Source organism: Puma concolor, chromosome B1 (genome assembly GCF_028749965.1).
Source record: "Puma concolor isolate L17-30 chromosome B1, mPumCon1.1.hap2, whole genome shotgun sequence".
In the NCBI taxonomy this organism is placed as follows: Eukaryota; Metazoa; Chordata; class Mammalia; order Carnivora; family Felidae; genus Puma; species Puma concolor.
Window position 1 is genome coordinate 50,220,662 of NC_141670.1, and position 21,544 is coordinate 50,242,205.

Consider the following 21,544-nt stretch of genomic DNA (forward strand, 5'->3'; position numbering starts at 1 on the left):
AAGTCATTTGCCAACTCCTCAACCAACTCAGGGATATAGCCAAGAACACGCTCCCCACTGTCCATACAAGCAGTATATAAAATGGTTCCTACCTGGATTACAATCTTAGTGCCGTTATTTCACAGTTTATGACCTGGGGTAAGTTATTTGACTTCTGTGCTTCCCTCTTCTCATCTGTAAAATGGGAATAGTAGTAGTAACTCTCTCATTGGATTATTTAGGTCAGCACTTGATTATTCATGTATGCACTTGGACTGGTCCCTGGTCCCTATCATTATTATAAGCTAATGAATGAATGAATGAATGTGTACGCTTTGCCCACATGCCACAACTTGTTTAACACCAAGAACAACAGTAATCTTATCCTTTGTAGGGGGAAGGGGTAGAGGGACAGGCACACATTAAATCAGACAATGTACCATTTTATTCCTTATAAAATATATTTCATATTGTTGCTGTAAAAACATTACATTTCACATTTTTTTAAAAAAATTTTTAACAGTAAAAATAATACTTGGAAGACAGCTGGGGGAAAGGCGCCAATAAGACAAATTCACAGATGGGATTTATCTCCCTCTTCTCTCTCTCCTTTTTTCCTTTGTTTTTTTTTTTTTTTTCTTTTCTTTTCTTTTCTTTTTTTTTCTTTCTTATTTTTTTTTTTTCTTTTTGGCCCCTGGTAAAGTCAGAACCTGGGAGGTCCAGAAAGTAACAGGACAGATTTCTTCAAACAAATCAGAGTTTCCACAACCAAATTAATAATGTCCTCCAAGGAGTCAAGCTATAGGCTTAGAATCACAATGTGGCTATCACTCAAAACGCTCTCTGAAATTACAAACCTGCTTTCACAGCCAGCTTAAGAACCACATATATCCAAGCTATTTTCCTCACTGGTCCATCCATGAGCTTTGCGCCTGTGATCTCACTTGACCACAGACATCATTCACCAGACTCCGCACTGAATGAGCATAGGTACAGATTTAGTATCATTAAGGCTATTCCAAGCAGGCACCACAGACTCCAAAGGTAAATTCCAAGAAATACTTTGAATAGGGTCAACATCCCTGGAATAAATGGGTTTCCCAACATCACTTCTTTCAAAAATCAGTCCTGTTAGTTTCAAATGCACTCCTGTGGCACCTGACCTATCAGATTCTGCTGCCCAGGTGGGCTGGGAAGCAGGGAGAGACACAAAGATGTAGAGAACAGGCAAAATTGCTGATCAGTTCACAAGCCACCCCCACCCTCCAAGAAGAACAAACGGGGCAACCCCAAGGACAGACCACATGTCAAGAACACAACAGCCACAAGATGGAGCGAGAGGGCAGAGGCTAGAGGAGGCCATCACCATGTTAGAGGAGAGAGGAGCAAATACAGATAGGGGAAAGCTGCACCAAAATAAAACATTAAAAAAAAAAAAGCCACCTCAGTTTTTAAACTGTTTCATCCATTTCTTGTTTCTCCTCTTCCTTTTCTGCCCTGTGTACCAAAGACATGAGAAGCCTACCTCACTTAGAGGAAGTCTTGCTGTCCAGTTATATCGACACGGTCCAAACTGAGGGGGAAAATGAAAACAGCTTTTCTGAAGACAAGACTCAACAAGAGCCTGATTAAGAGAGGGAAGGACGCTGCTGGGCAGAGTCCTCACGTCTCAGAAGCTCCCTCCCCTCATCAAGAAGATCTGAAGATGAACGAGGGAAGTGAGCAGTCAGGACAATCCACAACCTGCCATCAGCTTTTAATTCTCAGGGCAGCAGAAGGGACAGGAAGAAGGACACTGGGCCACCTCTTGCTGGCCTGGTTTCTAGCTTTAGGGACAGATTCCACATTTTTTTTTACTAAGTTATAAAAATATACCCATTACCACCAAAGACACCTATGAATGAGTGTCTTTCCCTCCATCACCAAACCCGGGTCACTATCACCCTTCACAACACCATGCTTCTAAGGTTGGCGGGTTTTCTAATACTCTGTGTGTCACAGATTGACAAGCACCTGCACAAGTCCCACATGCAGTGGCCAAAGGATCCTCAGTAGGCCAGTATCTCCACCTGGGAGTAAGAGAGGATGGCCTGGTTACAGCCAGGGGACAGACGCTGCTGCCCAGCCCCAGGATAGGTGGTCTGGTGGGATTCTCGAGCCCCCGACCTCAGGGATATAAGTGCAGTACTGGGACCCCAGACAGCTGGGCACCGAGTGGCCATGCTCATGCCGGCCTGACGAACTCCCAAACAAGTCAGACTTAAAAGAAAGGGGAGCCCCAAAACAAAACATGCCCTCCCTTGAGGTCTCAGCTTGTCTGGTCCTAGTTAAGCACTGATCGGCAGGGCCCCAAGCTCCCCATCCACATCTCCCTCATCAACAAGAATAGTTTTGCATATTTACTTCCCAAGCACTGCAATCCAGGCTGCTCTCAGTTCTTCAGGCCTCCAGAAACGAGGGCTAAAGCACTAGGAGCTGCTAACCCAACCCCTCCTCCAGAGAGTTCTTCAGAGTTAACTTTCCCCCTCCCACCTGCAGGCAAGAAATGGTGCTCAGCAGATACCTCTGAGAAGGTCACACCACATCAAACTGACCCTCCCATCTCAGAAACTGGACCAACACTGATAAAATTCCAGAGACCTCCTGCATTGATGGCAGAGTCCTGTCCTATCACATTCTCCCAGGCCCTCTGACCCAACCTAAAACTCGGGAACCTGCCAACTCGCGCTCCAACATGGGGGCAAGCTGCCACTTACCTTTCTCTCTCCTTTTTTTACTTTTCTCTCCATCCCCCACGCCAGCCCCAACTGCAGCCTTCAGAGGGAATGGGAAAATCCCAGGTAAAGCCAGAGACAAAGAGGAACCTGCACAGGGGTGGGGGTGGGGTCTCTCACCCAAATGAAAGGGAACTTGAATCAGATAAAAGGCTTCTGAATACACTGGGAAAAGAAAACAAAGTGTTTTTAAGGTGTCACCTCCATAACTGGAGGGAGGAACATCAAGAGGGAGTTTATTCACTCAGGTAACAGCAGAGGGCTTTCACGAACACTAAAACCCTCCAATGTTTCCTCAAGGAACAGAGGAAAGAATGATCAAGGTAGTGTTTAACTGCCACATTTCAAAAAGTAAATTCGTATAGCCTTTTGGCTCACCTATTTGGGGACAGTCTTTAAAAACCTATTAGTCTGGGCTTTAAGAAGAAGCCATACAATACTTGTTGGGATGCAACCCAACTTCAGAGAGAACCCAGATTCAAACAGTTGTCATCAAGAAAGGGTTTTCCTTTTACTTCCATAGAAGCTGCTCGGTGAGGACAGGCTCTCCCTTCTCCTGGATTCGGGTGGAGAAGAGGGGCTGGCTGCACCTTAAAAAGTGCACAGATACCCCCACTATCCCCCCACCAACCACAGCAGGTCCTGCTCTCGGAGTCATCAGCCAGAAACTTTTTTTTCTTTTTTTCTTTTTTTTTTAAGAAAAGTAAATTCATCTTGCTCACAGTCCCTTCTGGAAGAGTTGAGAAAGCAAAGAATTCACCAACTCAGCAGGAAAACAGAATGAGCTGTTCCTTCTTTTGATACATGCAAACTAATCCCCTAGACAGAGACGTGGGAAAGAGAGGGTAATTAATTCTTTGGTCTCTGGTTCACTGCAGAATACCCTTGGTCAGTTTCGGCTCTCTCCTATTTTAGGGGTGCGGGGGGAGTATTTTCCTTTCTTCTTTTAAAAACTCAAATGTTCCCAAAAGGGAGGGGGGAAATGTTTTACGTATTAAACCTTAGCCAATAGAACCCAAACTCCCAATGTCCACTCTTTATCGTTTAGGTTTCTGCAGAGGGCGTGGGACGCGTCTGTCTTTCGCGGTCTGGCTGCCGGTGGGGGCAGGGAGCAGGGAGGATGAGCCGGTGGCAGGGCGGGTTCAGTCCAGGAAGCGCTGGCAGGCCTTCTTCCAGCGGCAGGCCGTGCACCACTGGTCCCGGTGCTCGATGCCATACACTTTGCGGCACTTCTTAGCCTCCCCACGGGCTTTCCTGGCAAAAAAGAGTAAGGAGGATACAGACACGCAGTGGTGGCTGCAGACCTGGACAGTGGCCAGGCGAGAGGCTGAGCAAACCAGCAGAGGCTGGAAGGGCAAGAGCCAAGGGGCCAGAGGAACAAAGGCCTCCGCCCCTGCATCTACCCTCCCCTGCATCCACCCCCACCCCCTCACCCCCAGCCACCCTGGGGGAACTAACCCAGGATACTAGGGTTGGTGGACTCAGAACCCACACTTATAGTGGGGACAGTGAGGACAGAAGCCAGAAGGGAGGCCACGGAGCAAACTGTCTCACCTGGCGCTGCTCTGGGCCCGGGGTGGAGAAGTAACAATCAGGTGGGATTTCATTGCAGGTGGAGGCTGCTGGGGCTCGCTGAAGCTTAGTGACCTGCTCCGGACCTGGCCATGGGGAGAGAGAGAGGCCGTAAGCACAGGCCAAGGGCATGAGGGCAGAAGCAAAAGGAGAGACAACCATCCCACCAGAAAGTCAGCCACACCCACCAAGCCCCTCTTTGTGGCAGGAGGGCAGGAGGCCTTCCCTGGTAATATTCCAGGCACAGGTGAGCAGGGGCCAGGTAGGGAGGAAAGGCTGCAGAGTGAGGGACAGGCCTTTAAACCACATTTTGGAAAGAGTGAGTGCCCTGAACAGGGGAGGCTCTTGACCTGGCCTCCTGGTGGGCTGCTCCCTGCAAGTTTAGATGGAGTTACCACATGTGGGACGAGGGAGGGACTGTGCTGCCTGAAAGCCACCTTCAGGCACCCAGGTTTGACAATGTGTGATGCCTTCCTGTAGGCGATATTTAAGACCACGACCACTATGGGTGGTTCAAAAGGACATCTGATTTATTTTAGCTCAGAGGCAAGCCACCTAAGGCCACGGTCCTCCCAGTGCTCCCACTAGCACCCATCTTCTTTCATGCTCCTCCCCTCATCCTCCCCACCTCCTCCATATTCTCTGCCCTCCTCTCTCTCCACACTGAAACCTTAACGAGCACCCACCCACACTCAGAGCTCAATAGCGCACTGACTGCAGACCCGCCTGGTGACTTCCTAGGCAGTAAACTTGCTTTATCTGGCTTCTCCTCTGCAGACACACTCCTTGCACCTCCTAGGAGGGCTGTGACCCACTAGGGAGGGCAAGCAAGGGGGAGAGTGTATGGGGGCCGTCAGGAAGTTTGGGCACTGGAGGCAAGTGCAGGGAGATGGCATCCAGCACTGGTAACATGCGGACGCTTACCCCCAGGGGGGCCCACGGGCTCAGAGATAGGCACACTCACCGGAGAGAGGGAGGAGGCCGTGGAGGGGGCAGCAGCCCAGCTAATACTGGTGTAGATGTGTGGCGACACAGGAATCTGGAAAGATGGCAGAGCCTGCCAGAGACGAGAGCAGGTCAGCCTGGAGCCCAGTCAGGCAGCTAGCAAGTCCGCCCATGTTCCCTGCGACTTCACGGTCCGCCACAGAGCATGGGCCTCCAAGAGGAAAAGACGGGGGTGCACGCGAATACTCTGCTCCCGGCAGAGCGAGCCCAACTCTGATACCCTCCTTAGTCCCTGGTTCCAGTTGTTTGCTGGATCCCTTCTGAGAGCTGGTCTTCAGGCCAGCCCCATGACTGAATCATCACAGTGGATTAGCTTCTCAGCTGGCTCACCTACCAAGAACATGCGACAGGCAGTTCCCCGAAGCAGTCCAAAACCCTTCTGAGCACAGGTGGTGTTACTGCACCAAGTATATGATGTCCCCAGGCAACCACTGGGAAGCAGCAACACTCTCCTGGAAGCCCGGATGCAGCCGCCCTCTATAGGTCCCAACTTGCAGGGTCAGCCAGCTGCCCGAAGGGCCTCCTGAAGTTGGCCAAACATAAACTAACCAGGCAGCCACTCATTCTAATGAGAAGGAGAGCTGGCTCATTTTGTGAAGGCTGTCTGACTGAGAGCACTGCTTTTTAATTACTAACGTGTAAATCACCCTAGAGTCTGATAAAACCAAGCTGAAGGCATAAAAGGATTTTAAGAAAAAAAATGCCAGAAAGCAAACTGTGTGTTCAGAGCACCTATGTGGACCATCCTACATGTAACCCCCTCCATGACAACTTTCCCAGCTACGTGGGCATAACAGCGTGATTCTTCCTGTGCCCACAGCAATTTCTCATGCCTCTCGTAAGGTACTTTGACCACTCATTATACTCAATCAAACTTACATATTTATTTCTCTCTCCAGCTAAACCATGCATTTCACAAGGTTGGTTGGGGACTAGGTCTTATTCTATTTAAAAAGTTTAGCCCAATATTTGACACACGGTAGGTAGTCAAAACAAAGGGTGCTGGATTGTTTGTTAATGTAACACAATTTTAGAGAAGTTACAGATTTACTCTGGGCAACCCAACTGCACTATTCCATCCACTTTTATAACCAATGATGTAACGATTCCCCAGTCCAAATCCATCCACCTGGTTACTCAGGGATTCAGCCAGATTCTAGTGACTACTCATGACAGCCACTGATGCAGAACTCTGGAATTCCCACATTTGTTGAGTGTGAAGTCATTTTTCTTTCCCTCTTTATAGAAGCTAGAGATCAGCAATTTAGCCAAAGGGCTCAGCCTTCGGTCAGGGTGGTCAGTGGCCTGTGATCAGGCTGGCCAGTGACATGTCAGACACCAAACATCCTTTACGGCCACACGGCTGAGCTCCCAATGTGCCCCAGCCTCATACCTGGTATGCATGGTCGGCCTGAATGTGCCAGAAGGAGCCAGGAGCTGACTTGCTGAGAGCACCAGAGGGCAGATAAGACTCCAGGCCAGGGTGTTCTGGGCCTGAGGACTGGGTTTTGGGAGGAGGTGGTGGGAGGAGAGCAAGGGGCGGGCTGGTCATGCTGGGGGTTGGGGCTGGGTCAGCTGTGGGGGCACCAGCGGCAGCTTCCTCCTTCATCTGCACCTCTGTGTAGTAGAAATCCTCCTCCCGCTTGAACTGGTCGGAGTCCACAGTGTCTCTGTGAGGGAAGGAGATGCAGTGAGGGTCAGGAACAAGTTGCCTCGGGAAACGCATGGCAGAAGAGGGAAGAGCACTTGCCCAGGCCCACCCAATAAGTCAGGGAAGGAGCCCGCGAGAACATCCAGAAGGCCCTGTCCTGGGACGCCAGAAGGCGTCATAGAGGATTACATGCTTGAACACGGTTTTTCCTGGCACCTCAGGCTCCTCCTCTCACAGAACGTGTCTCTCTTCCTGCAACAGTCATCTGGCTCTGCCCCGGGTCCCCTCCGGTCCCCACCTACCTGTGGTCATGCTCTCTCCACAAGGGAGAGGGCTGGGGGGTCATCTTCCACCTCCCTGAGCAGCTCTGGCTCCGGGGAGTCAGAGCTAATGGAGACCAGCTCCCTGAGGGGAAGCAGGTGCAGAACCCGCAATGAGGTGTCGTCAAAGTACCCAATTTCTACCCAGAATTCAAACATCTTGCCCCCTACAGTGAGGCAGGAAGACACGTCCACAGGATGGGTGGCACTCCTTCCCCATGAATGGCGTCATCATTCACCATGAGAAGAGGGTCTTCCCTTCCAAGCACAGATCTCTTTCCAACAGGCTATTTTGCCAGACACAGGGGTCGGGGATAGGCACCAGGTGGTATTCTCAGCAAATCGTTTTCTCAGAACCATTCTTGGCTGTGGGTGGCAGGCTGGAGGAACACCTGAGTGGGTCTCTAGGCAAAGATGCCCCGGGCTTGATACCTACCCCAGGTGGAGGGCTTTGACGTGTCGTTTGATGCCCACAATTGAGCGCAGAACTTTGCCACAGTTTGGCCACAGGCACTTGTACATCACCTTCACAGAGTTCTAGGAGAAAGGAAGATGGGAGCATCGGGATGTGCCCCTCCCCTCCCCGCTCCTCACCCTCATCCAGTGGAGACTTGAGCTGCCTTCAAACACAAGCCAACAAAAGGCTCTAGGGAAGGGATTCCCTGGGACCAGAGAAACTGACAGGCAGGGGCAGAGAGCCTGGTCCCAGGATTCGGTCCCACTGCCAACACCAGTGCTTCGTGCTGTGGGTAAGACCCTGCCAGAGGCCCTTACACACAGGCCCTATGTGAGAGCAGCAATGAGGGCAGGGATCAGGGCAGAGGTGAAAAGGAACAAGCATAAAAGAGGAGGAGTGGGCTCCTGGGGATATCATGACGGAACAGAGGAACAAAGGAAAACTGAAATGGGATGGAGCCTGAGAACACCCAGGACCTGGGGGGCCCCCCATACCCTCCAAAGCCAGCCCCAAGCTGACGTCAGCCCCACACCACATCACATACCTTTCTTTTGCGTGGAGCTGGTTCATCCAACAGGAAAGCATCTGGATCGGTCTCAAATCCGTTATCAGTTTGGGGAGAACCAAAGGCATCCCCCAAATACTTGGGGCTGGCCTGGGGGTGGGGAGGTGAGGGCGTAGAAATGCCACTGCTCGCACTCCAGTGCCCACTGGTGGTGCTGCTGCCACTGTCCGACACATCACCGCTTTCCTTCCAAGGATCACAGGCCGCGCGGGAAACTGACCAGAGAGAAGACAGAGGGCGCTCACACACTATCCCCAGGCAGGGGACACCTCTGGCACACCTCTGTCTACACCAGATCCAGACCAACAGCCCCAGTCAGAGACCATGAAATTCTAGTTTGTAGTCTGGGTTCCTGAATCCAATTCCTGGCTCTGGCTCTGACTGGCTTTGCCGCTCCATGGGCGGGGGGACCCTAAAACCTTTCATTTCTAAGCTCCAGTAAAGGATCCCTGCTCTGCACTACTGGCCATTTCCTACCACAGCCACGTGGGTAATCATTAACCGCCATACACACACTGTAACTTTGTTTTATGTGTTGTTAATAGAAAGATAACCTAATTAAAATGTATTTCTCACTTTATATGTTAAAAAGAAAAGCAGGGAGGAGAGTGGGGTGTGGGGAGGGAGAGCCCCTCCTCCTGCATCTAGGCCTGAAAGGGTTGATGAGAACTTGCACCACAAGCCTGCTGGATCTCATGTGGGATCCTTCCTCCAGCAGCAGAGTCAGATGGCAAGGCCAACTTAAGGGCTTCTGGGCCAGGCTTTCTTGAAAAATGCCTTTCAAGAATTTAAACACAGGAAGGCCCTCAAAACCTGCACGTGAAAAAACAGTTGCACCAGCTCTTATGGCTACAAGAGGTGTGACATTTACTAGACTAGCTACAGCCTGGGTGACTCCTGCTTTTATCCACAAGCAACACATCTGGAGAAGGAAAGACGAACTTCTGAGAGTTCGTTATCTTTCTATTAATAATACATAAAACAAAGTTGCAGTGTGTGTCTGTCAGTTAATGATTACCCACGTGGCTGTGGTAAGAAATGGCCAGTAGTGCAGAGCAGGGATCCTTTTACCAGAGCTCAGAAATGAGAGGTTTTAGGGTTCCCCCTGCCCCACCATGGAGTGGCAAAGCCAGTTCAAACTAATCACGAGTTGACGGGGAGGCCCTTCCATCCAACACAGCCCCGAACCCACTGCCCTGCTCCCAGTGGTGCGTCTAGACAGGAAGAAGACCACAGGGAGACAGGTGCAATTTTCAGTTTATAAACTGCCTGTCTTGGGCGCCTGAGCGGTTCAGTTGGTTAAGCACAAGATTTCGGCTCAGGTCATGATCTCATGAGTTCAAGCCCTGCATGGGGGTCGCTGCTGTCAGAGCAGAGCCCACTTGGGATCCTCTGTCCCCCTCTCTCTCTGCCCCAAAAATAAATAAACATTTAAAACAAACAAACAACTGCCTGTTGCTGCTTTAGATCCAACCTAGACTCTCCATGACTAGGCCATAAATCCAGATTAATTTACAGTACAAGAGAATGTGAAATTTTGAGACACAGAAACAGCAAGAGAAGGGGGTAGCGGGGAACTGTGACATGTGTCATATGATGGCCATGTCCCCTAAAGCCCCACCTGCTGGCATGGGTAGCCATTCCAAACAGCTGCCCTACCCTGGATTCTAAGGTCAACTACTACATCCCTTATGGTCAGGATAAAAACCCTAATGCTTTTCTCTCATCTTGCTCGATTCCCAAGCTCGATTAGCCTGCTTCTAGGCTAATCTAGACATTTGAAATTCCCAGCATTCCGTGTTTCCAAGGCAGGCTCTCCTCCAAATGAAGAGAATGGGATGGAGGAACTCTTCCCTCCCTAAGTATCACTGTCAAGTCTCAAAGCTATGACTTCTTGAAAACCCAGTTTGAAGCGACCCATGTCTTGAAAACATGCACATGTAGGGCTTAAAACAGGATAACCCTTCAGGGAAGAACTCAGAAGCCACCAATGGGCCAACAGGTCCAAGGCCCACACATGTATATCAGGGAGAGACAGGCCAGGGAATAGAATGCTGCATCTAGTGTGACCAGGCCTCTGGAGAAAAAGGGCAGGTCAAATGGCAGGTTCACCCTATAGTACAGCAGGCTTCCACACAGGAACTGCCCAAATGGCTCAAACACTGGAACTGGCAAATTGACATACAATGGGAGAAAAACAAAAAACAAAGGAAAAATGTGGTATCATACATTAATCTCTATGTTAGAAGAAAAACATAAATGACTCTACCTTAGATCATAAGATCTTCTAGGGCAAGGGTAACAGATTTTCTATACCATGAAAACAAAGCGCTCCTCTGCGAATGCACAGCTATGAGAGTTTACAGTGAATTTCTCAGAAATGTGTAGAATTCCCTCTGTTCCACACACATACACACACACACACACACACACACACACACACACACACACACAGCCATCCCAACAGTACAGAGAACAAAGAGAATACGTGGTTTCTGTGCAAATAGTACCCATGATTATTACAGCAAGGCATAGACCTCACCTGGCAAAATACTTCAATATAATTAGCTGCCAAGGAACCTTATTTTTCCACTGACTTCAACCATAAGATCAGAAATATACTGTAATGGAAAAAAAATCTTTAATAGACCATTAAAAATGTCTGTCAAACTGGGACTTAAGATATCAGGATCACAGCATATTATCAGTTAGATGTGTCTAATGTTGGTGCTGGGGTGTGTGTGTGAACGTGTACTTATGTATGATACACACACAAGACGCACACGACCTGATGGGAATTGGAGTCAATGATTTTCTTTGCCTTTATGACACTTTCCTGATCTTCCTCCTGGATCTCCGAAACTTGTGGAATTTCCTAAAAAACTTAAAGTTGGCTCCTTTCCTCCCCATTTTGCCTGTGCAGCTCCCAGGCACTAACAGAGCAGGTGTGCAATGCTCAGCTTCACACATAGGTGCCGTCTGGCAGGCTCTGGATGAAGGAAGTGAGCCTGCTTTACCACACCTTTCAATTTACCTTCTATCTAGGGAAATTCCTTATGAGGGATACTTGCAAAGGCCACTTTCCTCCTGACAAGTGTTCACAGCTAACTCATATTTTCCTGTAAGCTTTTAAGTAGCCTACAATTCAGTTAGATGTCACCAATGAAGAAAAGTTATTCCCTGGGAGTAAGTTAGGCCAGCCCTATAATGAAGTTCAAAAACAACTTCAGGTTCACTATCAGTCTGGTCAAACTACTAACATAAGGCAACCCTTCTTCCTCCCATATTACTGATCATATATATTTTAGGGGTCGCACCAGAAGGATTTTCTTTTAATTCAGGAATTTGCTGTGAAGTCATACTATTGCTCTGTGTTAAGCAATTGGATTTGTTAGACTTCAGCTCATTTATTCCAGGTCCTTGGCCTGTAGGCCCGCACTAATTTACAAGGCTGAATTAGGCACTTGGAATGGGGGCATGAATCTTCTGAGGCCACTAGGGGACCATTTAGTAAGTTTCTCTGTGAACTAAATATTCCTCTACTGGCCTTGTTCAGGCCCCCACCAAAGTGCCTCACTCACTTACTCCCATAGAAGAACTTACTCGAGTGGCCAGTGTGGCTCAGCCTCATGCTCAATCATCTTCACAATGCACCAGGAAACTCCTCCCCAGCTGAGGAAACTGAAGAAAAAGAATGGAAGCATCTAACTCAATGCCACTCAGCCAGTCTGAGATGCCAAGTGAGAAGAGACTCCGGAAATCCTACTGCCAGGCAATTGGCTGGTCTAAGCAGAGGCAGTTAGTGGCGGGCCTGTGCCACACCCAGTACCCACCAGGGACCCCTTCCTCACCAGAGAAGTTGGCCTCAGCCCCAGGAGGGCTCTGCACGACTGGACTGCAGGACAGGGACGTCAGCACCATGGCCGCCATCATCTCATCCATTTCCACTGCATCCGACTTCCTGAATTGAAGTGGATAAATGCCAAAGGTTACTTCCTGACACAGCGGGTAGCATGATCGGCTTGCACTTCTGGACTGTCCCTTCTATACCCCCACTCCACTCAGCCAGTGTGTGTGCTAACTAAAGCATGAAGGTCTCTCTCCTCATTCTTCATGAAAAATACCCATTCTGAATTGCATTTCTAGTATCAGTCAACTCCAATGCAAGCAGGTCGGTCCCCATGCCATTGCTGACACCTGGAGGCAGCGCCACTGTCCCCGAAATTCACTTTGTAACTCTAACTGTGGCTTAAAATTGAGAATTTTACTTGGGGGAAAGGAAGAAGAGCAAAAGCAATAAAATCAACCACAGGGATAAAAGACGCATGCTGGAATTCGAAGGCACTAAAATTACCCTCCTTTCCTCATCTTCTATTGAAATTTAAGAAAGGTGCAATTACACTAACCAGTTCTTTTCCCTTCCCCTTAAGAAAAACGATGAGGTGTTCTGATAGCTCCTGAACGCAGTACACAAGCCAATGAGCAAGTAAACCAGAAACACTAAATCTCCTGGTGTAAATCTCAATGCTTAGAAACCAGAGGTCTATAAAATTTTACATGTAATTTTTTTAAATCCATATGTTAAAAAATCCATATGGACTTTTAAAAATCCATACAAACATTATGTGGAAGTAAACTTAGAGCTGTCTATAAGTTACGGCCAATGTATGAAAAGTTATTCTGAAGTAAATTTCTAGGTGGCTCATCTATTTCAAAGGACTATATTAATTCTTTCTTTACAGTTCAGATCCACTGAAATCTGGGACCATGTTTGAGGCAGCTAAACCAAGACTAGTAATATAGTAAACATATTAGCATCCCCTTTTTGTGTGTGATCTTTGAATTTTTATTTCCATAGAATAACAAAACAATTTCTTTGCCAGCGTTCTACTGAATTCACAAGCAAATACTATTGCTCTGTCTGGTCTGAAGACACTGGATATGCTGTCAACAAGGGTACTACCCACAGACAGACACAGAAATAATGGAATGGGGCTTGACTACTTGTACACCCTGAACATACGGCAATCCCCACTGGCCAATTTTCCTTCTTAGTCTTACAAGACCAATGGAATATATAATATAGAAATTAGGAGATGAGAATATATATATATATATATATATATATATATTCATTCATTCTTGGGGGAAAATTGTATCATAAAATTCTAAAGCAAAATAGGCATTCTTCACTCATCAGCGGTTTTGAAGATCTAAGCCAGGGGTCAGCAATCTATGGGCTGTGGGACAAACGTGCTCTGCTGCTTATTTTTATACAGCTCATAAGCTAAGAGTGGCACAATTGTTATATGGTCCTAAAAATAAAAGAATTCTCTCTTGATATGTGACACAAGAAAATTAGATAAAATTATAATCTGAGTGTCCATAGGTAACATTTTATTGGAGCACGGCCATGCCCTTTGTGTACTGTCTGTGGCTGTTTTCACACTGCCACAGCAGAGCTAAGTAGTTGGGACAAGACTGGTTGGGCCACACACTACATGATTCACTATCTGGCCCACTCAGAACAAGTTGGCTGACTCCTGATCTAAGCCATTTTTCCCGTCTTTCATCATGAAAAACTACTAATTTTAATTTAAGAATGAAGGGGCAAAAATAGCCCTTAGCCATGCCAAAGATATACCACTCATAATAGAGTTACAGGGAAGAAAAGACGCCATTCTGGGTTTGTTTGTTTGTTTGTTTGTTTGTTTGAAAGGATGCCCCCTCTCTGTATCCCATTTGTCCAGTATCTTGACAACTAGACAGCTAGGACTTTCACATTCCTTTCCCATCACAAGACGTCCCACAACCCCGTACCTCACCACCCACATGACTTCCAGAGCCCAGAGCCCAAGCGCTCCCACACAAACCTCTTTGGGACATCAATGTTCCTGGAGACAGGCCTATAGGCTGGTGCCTGGGGAATGGGGCCCTGCAGCTCAGCCAGCCACACCTCCTCCGCTTTACAGCAGATTTGTAACTTCTGATCCAAAAGCCAGACAGTCACCTTGTCCTCTGCCCAACTATGTTGCTCCACTAGTCCTGTGCACTCTTGACCCCCGTACCACACATAAACCTGAGGGGGGAAAAAAAGAGCAACCAGTGGTCAGTACTTGGTAGTTCTTATGCCATATGCCCTCAGTTGTGAGAGCCAGGATCCACCTGCCACAAACTAGTTCCATGACTCATTTTTTTAATTTTTTTAACTTTTTAAATTCATTTTTGAGACAGAGAGAGATAGAGCACAAGTAGTGGAGGGGCAGAAAGAGAGGGAGATACAGAATCTGAAGCAGGTTCTAGACTCTGAGCTGTCAGCACAGAGACGGACATGGGACTCAAACCCATGAACCATGATATCATGACCTGAGCTGAAGTTGGATGCTTAACCAACTGAGCCACCCAAGTGCCCCTATCTCTGACTCATTTTTAATTCAAGTACATGTTCCCAGCTCAAGTACCTGCTCCCACCTGGGCACCCAAATTAGCCACAGTAGATCAGTTCTTCCCAAAACAGATCCGTATAAACTCTCTAGATGGAGAGAGCAAACATGCCATTTTCTGGAATTATTTTCTGATCATGGAATCCATGTACAATTACAGTTAGCTTGTTATCATCTTGAAATAGACTGTGATAACCATGTTTTCTGTTAGCTTCATGGTAACCAGAAAGAAAAAAACCTCTAGTAGATACGCAAAAGATAAAAGAGAAGGGAATCTAACTATATGACTACAAAAAAATCAACAATTCATAAAAAAAAGACAGCAAGAGGAAGAAAGGAACTACAAAACAGTCAGAAAACAATTAACAAAATAGAAGTCCTTACCTATCAATAATTACTTTAAATGTAAATGGATTAAATTCTCTAACCAAATGAATTTGGAATCTGTATCCAACCTCCTGATGTCTTACTCAGTCTTGCCTTTGAAGTCCTTTATATCTGCTGCCTATATATATTTCCAACTATTACCTTGCATTGATCACACTCTGAATTTTTCCCTTCAGAGAATTCTAAGTGTACCTGAGGACTAGATAGTACGGGTGGAGAGGTAGGCTGACTTCTCTCAAGGGGTGCCTAGCAGTTGGCAAGTCAACTTATATCATGGGAAGAGAGGCCTGGACAACAGAAGCCTCAGCAAGGAGGTAGAAGGTAGAGTCTCTATTTATGGGCCTTTGAGAAGGCAATGCATTTGGACCTGGTGATAATATCAGGTACAGGTGATGACTGAGCCCTGCCACAAGGGGAGGGAACACTAGAAAAGGAAATCCAAATGTCATCCTGACTTAACAAACACCTTTGCCTCTTGAAAATGTCTAAAGGTGATTCAAAGATGAAATATTATCTGTCTCTCATGAGCCTGAGATTCTTGTTTTATCAAGCTGGAAACTGAGGCAGAGGCAGACGAGAAACTGAGCTCTTACCATGCTTTGAGCTGAGGTTTTGAGTAGGACTAAGTCCAGAATAACAGACACCAGACAGCACTGTCATGGAGGAGCCCTGGGTCTGCTAACGATGGCTCGTTCTCTAGAGAAGCCTGCTGCCCAAGGGCTCACAGGGATACAAGTAAAAGGTCTGTGTACAAACTGGTGCCCAGAGAGTTTGTGGCCTGTCGCTCAGGGCACTGCTGGCCTGCCAGCCCCAAGCCTGGGGAGATCAGACACCTGGCCACACGTGAATCAACCTACCTTCTGCCCAGGTTGAAAGGCCACCTGCTGGAGGCCCGAGGGGCCAGGAGCCTTGAGGATCTCCTTGGGCTGTTCCCGGCAGGAAGTGTCCTTAGAGGCGAGGAAGGGCTGGGTAGCCGCCCCTTCCAGCAGCTCAGTCTGAGGCTCCGAGGATGGGGCTGCCCCAGGGGGCCCCAACACCCGGGCTCCCAGGAGGGACCGCTTACCAAGGCGCCGGGACAGCACGCTGGCCATGCTGCTGCCTTTCCTGGGGAGGCAAAGGGGACAGGGAGTCCTTTATCCACTATCTGGAGTAATCAGGAAGCTTTTTAGTACAACGCCCTACATGCAGCAGGAGTCCAGAAGTATCCATTAAAGTAGATGAAACATTTTAAAGTAACTTCTACAATTTTTCTTTTTACAAAAGTAATAGCCAGTCTAGTAGGACATTTAGAAAATATTGATAAGCCCAAAGAAAAACAAACCACGCAAAACGCTGCCTCCCAGAGATGATACCCAATTTTCCTATGTAACATTCCATGCTTTCTTCTACATACATATTTACATACTTGTTTCTACAAATATGGGATCATGAATTCTCACTTAATAGTTTGTGTAGGTTTTACTGTATCATTAAATGCTATTCTATAAAAAATGCTTTTAGAAGCCACAAAGTATTTTCTTAGGCAGATGCATCATTGCTAACTTAACACATCCTTTATTATCGTACCTGAGGGCTGTATCCTGCGTTGTGCTGTTTAATCTGCTCTGCCTGCAAGGAGCGTCCTCCAAGCTCAACCTCAGCACACACATACCAAGGACGCTTCCTTAGGTCAGGTCCTTATGTAGGACATCGCTAAGTCAGAGCATGAGGACATTTGTCAGAGACTCGTAGATTCTCAAGCTTAGTTGGCTTCAAAGTTGCAAAGAGCCACAGAAATGAGAAGCTAACTCTCCTTTCCTTACTTTACACTTGAGAAACTAACGCTGAGAGCTTGATTTCACAGCAGTAAAAGTGGTCGGCGTGTTCATCCCATGATAAACAGGAGCCACTGTGAAAAATGGGAAGTGTCCTTTCAGCATACTCTGAGGCATCCATGTACCCCCATTTATCATACTGCAGAAAGCAGGGAACTGGGTAGCACTGTCTTCCACATTCTAGAGAGGGAAAAGCTAGGGAGGACACTGAAGTTAGAAACCTTGGTCTGATGTTTCACTAGTCAAAATCCTCCTGTGAGAGAGGAGGGGTTCTAATCACTGTGGCCCTCGGTGAACTCCAGGGCTGGGTGGGACCCTCAGGAGTTCTCTGGGCCTCTCCCTGACTTTCATGCACCTACACCATTCCAGAAAACAAGAACTTCATCTTCCAGATCCCTCAGTGATCTGAATCAGTCAACAAGCTTACCCTTGGGAAACCCCTCCCCTGCCCTGCAGCCTTCCTTCCCACTAAGTGAGATGCAGGGAAAACACAGATCTGCCCTCAGACCACATGGTCAGTGCCTACTCACAGCCTATTTCCTCATCTGTAAATCACAACACTAATACTCCCTTCACCAATATGTTGGGGGAGCAAATGAGAACATTCTGTAGAAGCTCTTCACAACCTGTGAAGTATGACAGAAATACAAAGTAGCACTGTCAGAAGCCTCCTTCTTGGTTCCCCCAGCCTCCTTAGGTGCCCTTCTCACCAACTCCTGATAACTGACTTCCACTGGTCACCTAACAACAGGACAGGCCTTTGCAGTCCCTTCACCACCACAAACCTGAACCCTTTGCTCCTACACAGGGTTTGAGGGGCAGGTGCCTACCAGGGGGCCTACCTCTCAGGCCTAGGTCTCCTGGCAGAAGAGTTAGACCCACCCCTTTTCAAACTCAGGCTGCCCTCCTTCTGCACAGCACTCATAGTTCTTTGGCTGTCCTGTGGTTCATTTCCTTTGGGTTCACTAGCACATTCCTAATCTCTGCCATTCCAGGTCCTCTGTACCCTCCTAGTCATTTATTCAGTTAATAATTAGTTGAGGAATTGCTATGTGCAAAGCACATTCCCCAGTGCTGTAGGAGGTATAAAATACAAGGATGTTCATAGACCTCTATGCCAATGATATTTCATTCCCCACCAGGCTAACTCTACTGCAGTCTCTTAAGTTTGGCATTTCAAGAGACTATTCCAGCCACATTTCTCCTCCCTTCCACTCCCCCTCCCCTGGCCACACTCACACCAGAAGAAAACCATCATCACAGCTATGAATTCAAACTTATTTTGAACAGTTCCATAAACTTTCCCTACTTTGTCCCAAAGTGTCTCGGGGCTTTGTTTGGGTCCCATGCTATCTCCACATCTCCTAATCCTGGCCTCTTTCCAACCATATTCCAGCAAATTATGCTAAGCAAACATCTCTACAGTAACACAAATGGGAAAAATAAGTTTAAAAGATAACGATAAAGTTGCAGACACCGAGAAAAAGTAACTGGCTCATTTTTACAAGTATTTTACTCCAAGCTTCAGATAGCATGGTATCGGAATCAGATGGAACCAGATAGCATGGAATCTCTACCATGATTTCCCTAGAAAGCAAAGAACAGATAAGAAAAGGTCAGAGTCACAGCATCCTATAGAGTTCCTGTTTAGCTGTCTGGTGACTTCACAGTGTTACTGAATAACACTATTGGGAAGCTTTACTAGAACACTAAAAAGGAAGAAAAATGTAAGAAGTAAATTATTTACCACTACAAAAAAAAAAAAAAAAGTACATCCAAGCTAAGTCAGTTCTAGGAACTCAGTCGTCTACCCTCATCCTTGAAGCCTCCAGCCAGAAACAAGACCTCTGACTTTTTAATTTCAATGGGTTCCTAAGAGCTAGAGGCAAAGCCGCAGTACCACTTGGAGACATCAGATGGCAGCACCCATCCAGGGGGAAAAAAAAAAAAAAGAAAAGAAAAAAAAAAAGGGAAAAAAAACCCAACCTTTTCTTGACCAAAAAACACAGTGGCCACCCCCACTTTTCCACAGCAGGAAGTTTGAGGTTTCTAGCACTGAAAATGAAGAAAGGATAATATTTCCAAAATTCCTGGGCTTCCAGTCTTCAGATGGGGCCTGAAATATTTGGCTAACAGACTCTGACGATGTTTTTGTAAGCCTTTTTCTTTTTTAATGTAAAGGATACTTTTTACTTGGTTTGTGACTCCCAAGCCCTCCAAAGCCTGCTGGATTTGTGTCAAGTTGGTGAACCTGTCCGCTTCCAGCCTGTCCCCACATGCATTTGCTTTCATTTTGTTGTGGTGGTTGTTTCGTTGCTTTTGTTGTTACTTTTAATTTTTTTTTTAATTTTTCAGTTTTATTTAAATCGAAGTTAGTGTAATAATGATTTCAAGAGTAGAATTTAGTGATTCATCACTTACATACAACACCCAATGCTCATCCCAGCATTTGCTTTCATTCTCTCTGGCCTTTCTCCTTTAACTGGCCCAAATCACTGAAATACATTTTATTATTTGATTTATTTATAGTATGCCCACATCTTAATTTTTAAAAGCAGAAGAGAAACAAGGAAGGGAAACTGCCTTGATTAAGTACCTAATAGGCACTAGCTTTCACAGATTGTACCTAATTAAATCCTCAGAAACAACTTGAGATCAACAGTCTTCTATTTCTGATGAGGAAACTGAGCCACAGAGAGGTCAGCTTGCTGAGGCTACACAAATAGGAGTCAGTGCTCCTGGGCAGGGGAAGGGAGATTTCTAGTAGGTGTGGGGTCTCTCAAAATAAAACAGTCAATTAAGCCACTTTTCATCTACATGGTATTTTTTTCCTATGTCAATGAACCTTGATAGAAAAAAATAGCTCCCTACAAGTCTCTCCATTTCTTTGTGCATTTTCTCTCCTTGAAAATCTCTTCTCCACTTGGCCTCCTACCTACAAAATAAAGGTCAGTGCTTTAGCATGACCTTGTCAAACAGTCCAAGTCACTGTTAATCATTCAGTGGTTCAGGAAGACCTTTACACACTTATTGATTGCCCTCTGAGAGGGCACAAAGAGATAATGGGACAATCCCAAAAGTTAAGGAAAATTTTCGCAAAGTTTATACTGGGGATTGATAGCATGGAAGTGAAGAATACAAATCAGACTAAATGTAGAGCAGGCAGCATCACCAGGGGCGATCAATGCCTCTCTTGTGCTCATTAGTAAACTCATTATTTTATGGACATGGCTTTATGGACAACATCATCAACAGAGTCCTTCAGGGATTCAGAAATGAACTGCAGTACCTACAGGGGTTTATGATGCAAATGGGTAAAGGAGCCAGGTTAACTCTGGACCTAGAGTGACTTTCTAGGATCACCTACTACTCTGCACCTTGAGTGAGGATCCTACCGTCCCTCCTTAGCATGCTTCTCTCAGTCTAACTATAGCCTCCTTCAAACCCCTCTTCCCTCATCTCTACTTCTAGTCATTCCCCATACGGATTTTCTCTTGGGAGCTATCGGTGGTCCACATAAAGAGCCATGCCTTAATTTACTATATGGGTCTAGTGCAACAAAAAGAGATCAAGAAACATCTATTTCAGGTTAACGCTCAAAGTGTTTCAACAAGTAGCCAAATCCCACTTTATGAAGTTATCTGTAGAATTCTTTGAAGCATAAACTCACTCTAAAAAACAGCCTTCCCAGTTATGGACAGTTTTAAGAGGATCCTGAGTCACCTTGTGCTTCTCACCCTGCTGTTGTCACTAATGGGTGGGGTTAGCTGCCCTCATATATTGGTCAGTGTCCAAAAGGGGTTAACTCTTTTCCAGGCTCAGCAAACATATTCTGATGTGCTAATAGCCCTTAATGAGGACATCTGCCATCAGTTAAATAACTGGAACAGACAGAATAGGAAAACAAACCCTTTCTGTGGTTCTGAGTTGCAAATTGCTATTTGACATGTGACTGGTGCTGGACAACCACCTGTCTCAGCACACGTACGTGTGTGTGCATGTACTCATGCACGATGGCTGCTCTCTCCTACCACCCAAGGACACTGCAGCAAGCCAGGACATCACCTAATGGCACTTACAGGATGCAAGTCGTAAGGCAACGTGATTCAGTACACAACTAATGGGATTTCTTGGGAGTTTTGTTGTTGTTGTTGTTGTTGTTGTTGTTGTTTTAAGGAGAGTGAAGTTTGGAATAAGGCTCCCATTTGCTAAATCCTGGGTGCTTGCTTCCTCTCTAATGAATAGTTTATGGAGCATGGTGAGGGACATCAACCCTCTGCCAAAAGTTTCAGGTCCTCTACTAAACCTCAGCTTTCTGCCTATTTTATGATCTCCACTGGGTAACCACTACCCAGAATGACAGCTGGAGTTTTCAGTTCTTTGGCTAGTATTTTGCATATCAGTCTTAAATCTTTTATCAGAAAGCTAATTTTTTCTCTTAAATCTATAAAGTTTTAACTTAAAATTGTTTTCACTGTGATTTTTTTCTTCTAAAAAGTTTAAGTTTCTTTATTTAGAGAGAGAGAGAGAGTGCGCAAACTGGGGAGGAGCAGAGAGAGACTCTCAAGCGGACTCTG

The 21,544-nt window shown here is 46.5% G+C and overlaps 1 protein-coding gene across 2 annotated transcripts in view; it reads right to left on the minus strand.

Moving 5' to 3' along the window:
• Nucleotides 1-406: 406 nt before the first annotated feature.
• The window catches only part of ZNF395 (zinc finger protein 395), a 44,270-nt gene continuing 23,132 nt past the window's right edge, over nt 407-21,544 (minus strand). For both annotated transcript variants that reach the window (XM_086703770.1, XM_086703771.1), the window contains exons 2-10: nt 16,011-16,257; nt 14,197-14,402; nt 12,175-12,284; nt 8,303-8,538; nt 7,738-7,838; nt 6,724-7,000; nt 5,290-5,382; nt 4,308-4,411; nt 407-4,007 (exon numbers count right to left, since the gene is read on the minus strand). In XM_086703770.1, the coding sequence (XP_086559896.1) occupies nt 3,896-4,007; nt 4,308-4,411; nt 5,290-5,382; nt 6,724-7,000; nt 7,738-7,838; nt 8,303-8,538; nt 12,175-12,284; nt 14,197-14,402; nt 16,011-16,244 (1,473 nt within the window). In that variant the 5' untranslated portion in view covers nt 16,245-16,257 and the 3' untranslated portion in view covers nt 407-3,895. The remainder of the gene's footprint in view (nt 4,008-4,307; nt 4,412-5,289; nt 5,383-6,723; nt 7,001-7,737; nt 7,839-8,302; nt 8,539-12,174; nt 12,285-14,196; nt 14,403-16,010; nt 16,258-21,544) is intronic.